This window comes from Clupea harengus, chromosome 15, assembly GCF_900700415.2.
Source record: "Clupea harengus chromosome 15, Ch_v2.0.2, whole genome shotgun sequence".
Classification (NCBI taxonomy): domain Eukaryota; kingdom Metazoa; phylum Chordata; class Actinopteri; order Clupeiformes; family Clupeidae; genus Clupea; species Clupea harengus.
The window spans coordinates 6,856,221-6,868,688 of NC_045166.1; the positions used below are offsets into that span (position 1 = coordinate 6,856,221).

At 44.8% G+C, this 12,468-nt stretch overlaps 2 protein-coding genes across 3 annotated transcripts in view; both read left to right on the forward strand.

Moving 5' to 3' along the window:
* The window catches only part of susd6 (sushi domain containing 6), a 31,453-nt gene extending 26,878 nt beyond the window's left edge, over nucleotides 1-4,575 (forward strand). Inside the window, exons 8-9 of the mRNA XM_012826629.3 lie at nucleotides 779-1,230; nucleotides 1,841-4,575. Coding sequence (XP_012682083.2) covers nucleotides 779-1,230; nucleotides 1,841-1,866 — 478 coding nt within the window. The 3' untranslated portion in view covers nucleotides 1,867-4,575. The remainder of the gene's footprint in view (nucleotides 1-778; nucleotides 1,231-1,840) is intronic.
* A 1,915-nt stretch (nucleotides 4,576-6,490) lies between these two features.
* Nucleotides 6,491-11,890, forward strand: srsf5b (serine and arginine rich splicing factor 5b). 2 transcript variants are annotated; one of them, XM_012826634.3, is made up of 8 exons: nucleotides 6,491-6,594; nucleotides 7,151-7,306; nucleotides 7,558-7,628; nucleotides 7,748-7,882; nucleotides 8,027-8,099; nucleotides 9,761-9,834; nucleotides 10,012-10,119; nucleotides 10,328-11,890. In XM_012826634.3, exons 2-8 carry the CDS (start codon nucleotides 7,181-7,183, stop codon nucleotides 10,629-10,631), a joined length of 891 nt encoding a protein of 296 aa, XP_012682088.2. In that variant the 5' UTR covers nucleotides 6,491-6,594; nucleotides 7,151-7,180; the 3' UTR covers nucleotides 10,632-11,890. The 2 variants fall into 2 exon arrangements, with proteins under 2 accessions (XP_012682088.2, XP_012682089.2); XM_012826635.3 differs by having other exon boundaries at nucleotides 6,520-6,590.
* The last annotated feature ends 578 nt before the right edge of the window (nucleotides 11,891-12,468 follow it).

A 12,468-nucleotide genomic window follows, 5' to 3' on the forward strand; every position in this document is an offset into this window, starting at 1 on the left:
TTATGCAGAGTGTAAATACAGTTGGCATTGGCTGTGCTGCACTGAACTCTTGCTCTCCCCCGAGGGCTGCACTCTGCCCTGTAATCTCCTGTTGCATAATCGCCCCAGCACTGAGCCCTGCTATTATAGGCCGGCCCGATGGACACCGTAACACTTACTCACACGCAGTGTGTGTCGATCATGGTGTCCTCCTCTCCTGATTGCCCCCTCTCTTTCCATCCCTCTGTGTGTCGATCATGGTGTCCTCTCCTGATTGCCCCCTCTCTTTCCATCCCTCTGTGTGTCGATCATGGTGTCCTGCTCTCCTGATTGCCCCCTCTCTTTCCATCCCTCTATCGGACCGGCCTCGAGCAGATGGGCCCCCCCTCTGGGCTGGGTTCTGCCCAAGCCATCTTCCTATTAAAATGGAGTTGCCATCCTTGCTATCGTCTCCTTTTGCTCACTGTTGGGGGTTCAGGAGTCTGTACACACACACACACACACACACACACACACACACACACACACACACACACACACACACACACACACCTACACCTACAAGATAAATGCCTCAAACAATCCAGTTTATAAAGTTCAAGTATGAGGCACCACAGTCATGTGTGTCTGCTTTGAGACGGTGTCTGTTGTTAATAGCACTGTATCAATCAATAAAATAAGATTGAATTGAATTGCTTCCAATTCTGTGCTGCCACATTCAACATTGATTAATCTATGTCTCTCTCTCTCTCTCTCTCTCTCTCTCCCCCCCTCCCTCTCTATATATTTGTCCTCCTAGACGTGAGCAGGGAGTGTCTGGCCAGCCGTCCTCCATCGTTGTGGAGGGCGTTCAGGTGTCGCTCCCCTCCTATGAGGAGGCCGTGTACGGAAGCAGCGGCGTGGCCACAGCAGCCCCCGCCCCCCAGGAGTCCCGGGTGCAGATCGTGCTCTCTGAGGGACCCCAGTCCGACGGGGGCTCCCAGACCGACTGCCACCTCCTGCCCTGCACCTCCTCCTCCTCCGCCAGTTCCTCGCGCCACGCTGAGACGGTGCTGGTGCACCCGACGCCCTCCTGCTCGTCCTCGTCATCACCCTACTCGCCACCCTACTCGCCCCCCTCCTCCTGCTCCTGGGCCGCTGAGCAGCCAGGCGCCGCCGCCGCCGCCGCCGCCCCCCTGCCCCACGACTCCGAGAGCAGCGACCAGCACAGCCTGCTCTCCCTCACCTCCTCCTCGGAGGACTTTGCTGACGGTATGTGACCTCAGGCCGACCTGTCCACCTCCTCTGCTCATGCCTGGGTTATGTTCATATGATGGCTTCTGGCTGCCGCATACCAGAGTTGGTGAATATACTTGATATGGGTATATGCAGTACATTCAGAGAGTTTAAACTTGATATGGGTATATACAGTACATTCAGAGAGTTTAAACTTGATATGGGTATATACGGTACATTCAGAGAGTTTAAACTTGATATGGGTATATACGGTACATTCAGAGTTTTCAGACCCTTTCAAGTTTTCCACATTTTGTTACGTTTCAGACTCAATTTAAAATGGATTCAATTCTTATTTTTTTTCTTATCAGTCTACACACAGTACTCCACAATGACAAAGCAGAAACAAAAAAAAACTGCTTAGTCATTGTTGAATCCATTTGGGTCTGAAACAACAAAATGTGGAGATCTTGAAAGAGTCTGAACTTTTCAAATGCACTGTACCTACGTATGGCAGTGGCCCCCCCATACACTTGAGACGATGCTTGATCTCAAAACAACGTACACACATGTGTTATTCAATGTTCACTGATGTTCTCACACACCCCTCTCTCTCTCTCTCTCTCCTTCTCTGTTCTTCTCGCAGATATTCCTTTGTTGAAGGAAGCCTGAGTCCTGTGGGCACCAGTGCCCCCCTCACCCTGCTGATGCCCATAAGGACTGTGGCGTCTGTAGCCTTCTCCACGAACGCTTCCCCCAGGCCCTGCCAGCCTAGGGCATGCCCCTCACTCCACCTGTACACTTCTGTCCCTCACCTGCAATGACCCCAAACCTTCAGGCCTGCCAGCAGTGTAGGCCACAGCTGTCACTTGCTCAGCCATCGCAGGAGACGACCTCGACTCACACCTGACCACTGGCAACAACATCGGAATTATACACCTTAAAGAGGTGTTTACAAAGGCATACGTAAGAAAAAGTTCCCAAAGTTCTTTTCTCACTATTTATGTTCTCACGTTTTTGTTTTCTTCCCTGCCCCTAAATGGCACTAGGCACGTTTTAGCCAGTGACCTTAGACCAGTCGCCAAAGGCTTGCATCAGACTGTATGACATGAAATGTCAAAAAATGTAACCTTTCATATTAGGTTAGCGCTTGTACAAAGGAAATGATAAATCACCCTGCTCGTATTGAAGTGGTTGGGAAGTTCTGAGGTAGAACATGGAGATCACGGACAGTTCTCTACGAGTCGCAAGCTTGGGCCCTATCGCAGTCTCTGTACGTTGCATGCGGCTGTTCGTCTGCCTCACAGAAAAACCTCGTCATCGGGGGCAGGGGAAGGAGACGCATGAAACTCGCACTCCAGATGCACCTCAGTCTCCGTCTGCTTAGTAGCGTGAGATCCTTAGTGTTGCACCTGCAAGGAAAGATTCTCACTCACTGCACCAAAAGAAATACTGGCCTTTTGATTTTGGTAACACACACATGCACGCACCCAAACACGCACACAAACACGCACACACACACACAGACACACACACACACACACACACACTCAAAATGATATGTGCTGTGCTACTTTTATAGCATGAGTATGGTTTGTTTTAAATGTGTTTTACTTTTGGTTTTGTTCCCGGTTGTGGACAGCTATTGGTGTGCTTCTGAATGCTTCTCCCACCATTCTCACTGTGTATTGAAAGCCTTCATTTCAAGAGGGGCAGGGTTCTGCGTGCGTGCGTGTGTGTTCCTCATTATGGCTGTGATTATCAATCTGAAGTCGTGTTTGTGTATGGGATTAAATTGCAATATTTATGATCCCATCAGAGAAGTTGGTTCACTGTCCTACCACCCCCCGGCATGTTAAAACGCAGTCCCTCATCTGCACTGTTATTGGATTTTAAATGCTTAAGCTTTATGCCAGGCATTATTTGTTGGTAGTGAAATCAGCGGAAAGCTTTCTTTCTTTATCAACACAGGATAAGGAATCAAAGACAACCTATGGTGATGTGCCACTGATAGTATGAAACTAGCTCTACTCATGGAGCTGTGATTGCTTTACTTACCCACTGATAGTATGAAACTAGCTCTACTCATGGAGCTGTGATTGCTTTACTTTTAAGCAACTGGAAAGGTGTTCATAGAAGGGAACAAAACAGTGATTGTTATAGTTCATGTCGCATCACTTATTTGGATTGTTTTGGTTTCTGTCTACATAAACATCCTGTCCCAAAGCGCCTGGTTGCCCTCAGATGCATGTAAATTCAAAATTGATTGTAGATAATAGGTGCAGGTTCTTGGACGTGTATTCTAACAGGGGCTTCGTGACCAGAACAGGCATGAGATGAGTGAATCAGTTCAGGATGGCTCCTTTTAAGAAGTGCTTGGTCTGTTAAAGAAAAGCGCCATATGCTTGTGAATACAACAGCACGGATTAATTCCTCAGACACGGCCCAAAGTTTGACACTACTGCAACAGACTGCAGTAACGAGTGATGTTTATCAATATGTTACCCGTGTGTGTGTGAGAGAGAGAGAGAGAGAGAGAGAGAGAGAGTGTGTGTGGGTGTGGCTGTCAAGTGTAAACTGGAAGGGATTGTCTTTTCCATGTTAATGGAATTGCCTCGTAAGGAATTAACAGCTGTTGATCAACCACCCCCAGAAAACTTGACTGTGTTCTTTGCAGTGATTTGATGTTCCTTGTTTGGTGTAGCAGAGGAAGAACCAGAGCAATGGGTAAACGAAGGCAAAAAATAGTGTTACTGCCTTAAAGACATTTCATAAGTTTAAAAGAAGAACTTAATTTCTGACTTCATCTTCTGTCTGGTGTTCTTTCTGATCTTGAGAAACTGTCATAATCTCCCAAATGGCCTTATGTTTATTTTCTATGCATAAACACTTTCTCCTGGGTATTTCAGTTTTTATTTTCTGTTGTTTTTTTAGGGAGTGGGTGATTTTTTTTTTTTTTTTTTTTTTAATTTTTTTTTTGTTGTTGTTGTTTCAATCTGTTTTCCAGGGACACGACTCAAGAATGTCCACATATCTGTTTGTTGTCCACCCCGAACACTTTTCCAGTGACTGTGATATAAATAATAAAAACGAGACAACATGTCAGAGCACATAATTATATTTTGTCTTTCCTTTGTTACATTTCAGAGATTAAAGAAGAGAACTCATTTTTAGACCCGGGTCACCGTTGTACGGTGCTTGTCCTCTGATGTAATGGAACACAACTATTTTTCTCTCCATTGTATCCCATTTCACTGCTTTTACTTTTCCTGTACATTGTGATGGGTGTGAAGATAGTATTTTAATATTTGTATAAAGTTTAATTTAATTCTACAATGTGCGTGTGTATATAACTATTTCTAATAAAAGCTTTCTTTTGAAGTGTGTGGGATGCACTTTGCATTTTTATCTATTTATTTATTTAAATAACGTCTGTCTTGGGTATGTTGCATGGAGACATTTCCTAGCGTTTAACTCTTAACAAATGCTGGGTAAACGATAAAGATTTCCTTTGGGGGAAATTCGCAGTCTATTTCAACTTACTTAGAAAGCGAAATAATTAAATTTGACTGAAAAGATGTCGACTTCTTCACACTACTGAGTCCGAGCCTGTTTTTCACTTTCTTGGGTAGTCTGCCATGCCTTGATATTTTTGTATATTTCACCTAACTAAAAACATTGAGGCAAAAGTGACATGTATGATAATATTGCTGAGGTCTTCTAAAATATAAACATGAGCGTGAAAGGAATGTAGTCAAAATATATTTTATTTAAACAAACCCTTACAAAAACATATTTTCAGAGTTTGTACAAAAAACACATTTTAAAGATTTTGGAGCAAGGCTTTTGAACTCTGAACTTTGTAAACATAGGTGTTAGCTTTACAAAGGTGCGTTTCGCATTCAGGTGTGTGTGATTTCACTACTACATATTTATAACTTCAGAGTGTCCTATCCCTCTGCAAAACTAGTTTCCCTACAAATGCATATTGATGAGTTGGGTGTAAACAAACCTGGGACACCTCGGTCAAAGACAATGGCCATTACGTAATGGCCCTGGAATGTCTTTGTGGCCCTGTACCCCCCACAGGTTTTCTTGCCACATCATCCAGGTTTCTGGGGGTGTTATTTTTATGTCTCTATGACAAAAACTGGCAGAGCTTCAAAGGCAATTCCCCATAAAAACCACCTTATCCCTGAGGCAAATTCATAGGGCACCATACTCCATCTAGTGGTTAGATCTAATATTGTAAGATCCGTACTGCTCTTAGATCACATTCACAAAATGATTTTAAGACACCGGAAATAGGAGACAAATCATCAGCACTAATATGAATTCATGAGTTGCGTAATGCAATCCCTGATGCATGATATATAAATGACTATAGGCAAATCGCCTATAGTGGTAAAGGGGTTTGAATCCCGGTGTCTGGTTTTGGGGTAGTCATACATTAAATACAGTCGGTCTTGTAGCCACACTGTAATATTTTTTGAGTAACGTTAAGCTTTTAGGCCAATAAACGACATTTTGATTTATGAGGTGTTTCTACATTAACGTAGGCTAAGTATGCCTAACAGAACACAAAAATAGCCTTAAAGGCCCACATTCTGTTACTTCCAGTCATAGAATTTTTAATCGCCCACTTTCACACTAGCGGCACAATAACACTTTCCTCCTGGACATCTACACTGTCACAATCATTGCATACTGTACCATAGGGTCAGACCCATTCTTGTTTATGTTTAATAAGGATCCCCATTAGTCTACACCGTAGTGGAGACTATTCTTCCTGGGGTCCAGTATCTGTAAACACCCCCACTCCGTGTGAATATGTTCTCCCTATGTGTATGTGATTTATGTATGTATGTCTGTGAGGTGTATAAGTGTATAAACTACTGGATGACCTACATTTCCCTCGGGATTAATAATCTATCCATCTATCTATCTATCATAAATCGGTGGCTCAATGCACTAAAACGGAAGTGTTTAAAGGTGTTTAAATCGCATTTTAAAATGGAACCTGCATTTTTACGAACCACAGCCACCGTTCATTGCGTGTGGTGGGGGCGGTACTGGACGAGTCCATTTACGGGGTTCCTGTTAAATATTTTGTATTTCAAATAGTATTACAGTGAGGAAATGAACATTATATCTTCTTTAAGCAATATATTTACAGACTAATAACAGATCAGCACGTTATAACACCGCATATTTACACCGCATATCACATAACAGAAGAAACTTGTGGAATGTTGATTTCACTATCCCTGGATAATTGGTAGAATCGAATGCCCTTGCACTGTAGCCCTAATGTAAGAGTCTAAAAGCGTAGAGTGCTAGAGCGAAAACAGACTCCATTTTGTATTTCGAACAGTAAGGACGGCTGGCTTGTGTCGGTAGGTGAGTGATATCGGCTTTGTGTTTTTCGAAATTACTGTTCTTGCAAATACGCATCTACACACGGTGGTCATAATACTTAATGTTCGTGGCTATAAAATTAATGTTAGTTACTTATCGTATTTTAGCTAGTTAGGGATACCACGACATTAGGCTATGGCTGAGATCTACGCATCGTGTTAAAATTTAGGGCTGACGTTACTCGGCTAGTTAGCAGGCCAAAAATGGTTGCTTTGAGGAATAATCTGTTTTCTTAATTATTTGATTGATAGCTATACCGAATGAGCAGCAACAACCTTCGTTATGTAGGCCATGGTGCACTATAACCTGGGTTGGCGTTATAAGAAACGAACTGTTTAGTCAAATTGGTTTAGCTATTAGCTAGTGAACACCAGGTAGCTAAAAGCTAGCGTGCTATACATTAGCCTTTTGATGTCGCAGGATTATTTTGATTTTAGAGTGCTCCGTTCTCCTGCGATTTTATAACCCTAAATTTAAGATTACCTGCAGTCCCTGTATAATTGAAACGCATTGTGATTTTATGGCCTTATTCCTGCAGTACAAATTTACGCTGGATTTAAACGAGAAAATGAACGGGTGTCGTATCTTCATTGGTCGGCTGAATCCCTCTGCAAGAGAGAAAGATGTCGAGCGTTTCTTCAAAGGATATGGCAGAATCCGCGACATCGATCTAAAACGCGGATTCGGTTTTGTGGTAAGTCCGATTTTGTTTAAAAAGAGCGCTCAAACGTAGAGGTTATTTATATTTCATTACATTTGGGATAACCTCTCATAACAATACTGTTGCTATTAATACATTCTGAGCTTGCGAACATTTGTTTAATATTTGCATCCTACCTTACTGGTTTTTTTGGCCCTCCAATTGTGGCCTACCAATAGTGTCAGTACCTGACATACTGAATTACAAGGTTGCCTTTAAGTCCCGTGGTCATTCTATTTCTATAGGAGTTTGATGATCCACGAGATGCAGAAGATGCTGTTTACGAACTTGATGGCAAAGAACTCTGTAATGAAAGGTAAGCCACAACAACAGAATTGTATTAATTTACAAAGTAAACAAGTAAACCCCCCTAATTGCTTGCTTGTATCCAGTAAAGTGGTGGCTCATTTAAAGGAGACTTGTGCTTCCTTACAGGGTGACCATTGAGCATGCTCGTGTGCGCCTGCGAGGGGGGCGGGGGAGAGGCGGTGGTGGTGGTGGCGGCGGTGGTGGTGGCGGCGCCGGCCGCTTCCCAGCCCGCTACGGCAGAGGCTCCACGGACAGTCGTAGGTAAGGCCGGAGCACAGGGAGCCACATGTGTGCTCTGCACAGGCATTCAGAGCTCACCACATTGTGTGTGGAACCATGGACATAATAGCATTTTAGACTCTGTGTTCCCATCCTTAAGAAACACTCTTGTGTCTTGTTACGCAGTCGGAACCCCCCTCCTATGCGCACCGAGAACCGGCTCATTGTGGAGAACCTGTCCTCGAGAGTCAGTTGGCAGGTGAGTTCCCCCTCGACAAAGTGGTCACGTTTTAAATGTTTGTTATGGTCATACAGTGTTTAAATGACAGAGTGGTTAAAAGTCTAAGAACTAGGGAGACAACATTGTCATCAAAATAAACAAATCAACATCAAAATGTGAAGTGATCTAAATAAAGTAGACACCCAGATGGCCGAACTTAGGCCCGTTGTTACAGTGGGAATCTAACTGGTCCAAATAGACCCTTTCTTTAACCAACTCTCCCACAGATAGCCTGACCTTATGTTAACTAGCATTCAGTCAGTGTTATTAGATTGAGTTTGGAAAAGAAAAATCAACCTAGTGACTTTTTGTCTCTGTTTTAACCAATTGTTCACCCCTTTATTTGCCAGCTTGACTGTTGTGTCGTATGGAAGAGCTCGCTTATGGTGGAGTAAACCCCTTCAGGGTCCCTCTGTGTGGGTTGAGCCAATCGTGCCAGGCAGTGTGTCCCACTCCTAGTTGCCTCCTGCTGGTCGTATGAGCACTCGCTCTGGGGAGCCCCGCTCTCGCTCTCGAGCCGCTGGCTGCCACGTCCAATGTGCCGCCCCTCCGCCGCCTCCCAGCGGAGAGGGGTGGAGGGCTGGGGGTGCCTGGCGCTGCCGAGCTGCCCCAGAGAGAGAGAGAGAGAGCGAGCAAGAAACAGAGAGGGGCAGAAAGAGAGGGAGAGCGAAAACAGAACGGGTCGCTGGCGTGTTGATCGAGGCGTTCGGTAATTTGAGAGGCTTCGATCGCTATCTCCTTCCTACCCACTCAACCCCAAACCCTCCCCTACATCCTCCCCCCCTACACATGCCCCCCACATCCCCCCTTCGCTGGTGGTACCGCAAACACCGTGAGTGAGTCCCCTCCAGGTGGCCGACGCTAGCATCCTCGGTGTGATGTTATGGTCTAGGAGAGACCCAGTGGCCCTGTCCGAAGGGCTCCCAGGTATTAGTTTACTATCTTCCACCCCTGTTCACTCTGCACTGATGGGGGGCAAGGCGGATGGCGTCCTCAGCCCTCCTGTCCAGTGAAATGCAGGGGCTCTGTACAGTACAGCAGGCTACTCCAATCACATCTTCTGCTGCTCTCTGTAAAACGTGTACACTGAGGGGTGAGAGGGGATCCAAAAATGTCACATTTTGGTACTGCCAGCCAGTATTTTTTTTTTATATACTGTTTTAATTCGGACTCGTAACATTCCTTACAAATTCTTAAGTGAACAATTCCGTTAAGGTAGCAGGTGTTTTTTTTTTTTTTTTTTTTTTTTTTTTTTTTTTTTTTGTGTGTGTGTATGTGAGTGTGTGGCTTCGCTCTGGAAGAGGACCAGAATGTGACAGAACCTCAATGTACTACTGGCCCCCAATTAGAAGCACCTTGTTATCCTGTCTGTTTTCACTGGCATGGAGTAACTGCAAGGATATTAGCTCCAAGTTCAAACTAAATTATTCAACTCCATTTTGTACGTGTTTTGGGCTGGACACTTGTGCATTTGTATTGTTTTGGAGATTCTTGGACCCCCCCCCTCCCCTCTGTGGTAGTCTTTGTAGAAGTACTTTTGCTCCTAACCAAATCCTTCTCTCCTTTTGTCAATACTGTACATGAAGTAGAGTGATGTGGTTAGGCTCATGGCTGACTAAAGGTCTTGTGTGTGTGTGTAGGACCTGAAAGACTTCATGAGGCAAGCTGGGGAAGTGACTTTTGCGGATGCCCACCGCCCAAAGCTCAACGAGGGGTACCTGCCTTTGTTGTATTCGCACCACACCATTGCTCTCCTCGCGTCTGCGTTCACACGTGCATGCGTTTGTAGCTCTTAAATGATGCCTGAATCGGTACACGTTCGTTGGACTGTGACATGTTGCACTTAAAGTGATGTAGTCTAAGCCTTAACATGTGTGTTTCATTTCTACAGCGTTGTTGAGTTTGCGTCTTCCAGTGATCTGAAGAATGCCCTGGACAAACTGTCTGGGAAGGAGATCAATGGGAGGAAAATCCGACTCATTGAGGCCAACAAAAAGAGGTGAGTCAGGTAGTGCAGGCATGCTGTTAGGCAGGTAGGTTTATCATCATGACTTGAGATCTGTAAGTCAGGAATAGTGCAGGCAAGCTGTGAGACAGGTATTGTTGATGTAAAATGATTCAGCTGATAGGTGTGTGATTTGGACTAGGACATATCTCACACTTTATCTCCCCTTCCTTTTCTGTCTGTCTATCTCCCACTCCTGCAGGTCCAGGTCTCGTTCTCGTTCCGAGAGCTCGTCGCGATCTCGTTCCCGTGGTCGCTCCCCGTCCCGCTCCCGCTCCCGGAGCAGGAAGTCGTACCGCTCCCGCTCTCGCAGCCGTTCCCGCTCGCCCAGCCACTCCCCAGCCCGGCCCAAGTCCGAATCCAAGCGCCCGCTGCGGGCTGAGTCCGGCTCCCCCACAAGCCCCCCCGTGCAGCGTGCACCGCCTTCCCCGGTCCGCTCCCCATCTCGCTCTCGTTCCCGCTCTCGCTCCCGTTCCCTTTCCCCATCCTCCGACAGCCGGCACTGAGCATGGCCTCCACATAAATACATACACACACACACACACACACACACACACACACACACACATACACACCCCCCCCCTCTCTCACACACATATACACACACTTGATATGGCCCCGCCTGCTGGATGTCTTCTCATGAACAGCTGTTCCCTCCCTCCTGTGTACTAGTCATTTGCCAGCATTCTGATCAAACCACGTTTGGATAAGATGTGTTTCCTTTGCAAAAAAAAAAAAAAAACACACAACCACTCTGAGAGACAGGTAGCTGGCACTGCAGGAGATAATTATGCCCAGTATTTTTTTTTCTCTTTTTTTTTTTTTTTTAAGTGCACAAAACGCATTTAATTTTTACATTTAAGAGCAGCATGACGGTAATTGACAGTGAAATTGTTTGGACGCCGATTTGATGGTGAAACTACAACCATTGGTGTGATACTGTTCTCCACGTGAGAGTGCCGTGAAGTCTCATGGACTCCTTGTCGGTATTAGCACAGAAGTGAACTTGGGCGATCTGTAAAAGGTTCCGTTCAGATTTGGGTCTGTGGTGAGTATGGTACTCTTCGCCCTCGTTTTACTTTTCTTTATCCTATTTTTATTTTTTAATGTTTGATGAAGTTGGATGGAAGAAAAATTCATTTAAACTGGTGTTAAAATGTTAAATTTTGTGTGTGGAAGAAGTCGAAAGTATTGTTTGGTTTTTGTATGTCTGTGTGTTGCTTCTTGGAAAATACATTCAGTCCGACATGATTTGTCCTTTTAAAAGTATACAATGCAGTCAGTTCCAAGTTTCTAAATTTGCTTGAACCAATTTGCTGATTTAAAACAAACAAACAAGAGTGGTTTGCTGGTGTTCATTCCCGTAGAAGATAATGGTGGTGAAATGGTCTTTGATGAGTATCTGTGTGGTGAGTGGGTGCTGGTCAGGTCCAGGCACTGTCCAGTCAGGCTTGTCCTCACAGGGTTTGTCTGCCCCGGCAGGGTTGTTCCTCAGTCCTAGCACGAGGATGCCCAATCACAGAGCCTCAAAGGCCGTGGCAGATTACATTAGCCACCTCTGGTTTACTGATTTCCTAGGTGACAGGAAAGCTACAGAACATCAGGGTTTTGTTTTTTTCTTGTCGTTTCCTCTGCCATCCTCCCTTCATCCGGCCAGCCTCACTCAGGTTTGGGATGTTTAGTTCAGTTTATTAACTGACTTGATATTGTACATATTTTCTGTATCTGTTATTTCACAATAAAATGAAGACTTCAGTTATTATGACTTGACTCTGATCACTTTCTTTTTGAAGTTCCTCGGAGTGTGTGTATATATAGTTAACAGGCACTAACAGTACATGCATGGCTCATGGGCTACTCAGCCCCTTGCACTTTCGTGGAGCCCCACCCTGGACATCGCTGTCCAACACAGCAGTGCTGATTAGACTGAGCTCAGCCTGACCCACAGCTTTAATTTCAAATATCAAATAATTTTAAGTATACAGCTTTTCAGAAAATGATAAAGATTTAAATGTTTACAAAACATCTTTACTATTATACACATATAAAAAATGGTCCAAATCAAAGAGGCATAGCCCTCTTGAATGAGAGACCGCCTCTGAATGAAGGATGGCTATTCATATAGTCATATACCTCAAGAATCATTTGTGTGAAACGGATCATGAGTCCAAACGAAGAAAATGGAAAAACTAAGGGCCTGCAGTTAGCTCTGCTGGTGCAAGGAACCTTGCACGTAGAACTGCCATGCATACCTCAGTTACACCTTGTCTATGTGCTGTGCATTTTGCCTGCATTGACCAAAATGAGCTGTTGTGTGTGTGTGTGTGCATGCGGTTTATAACT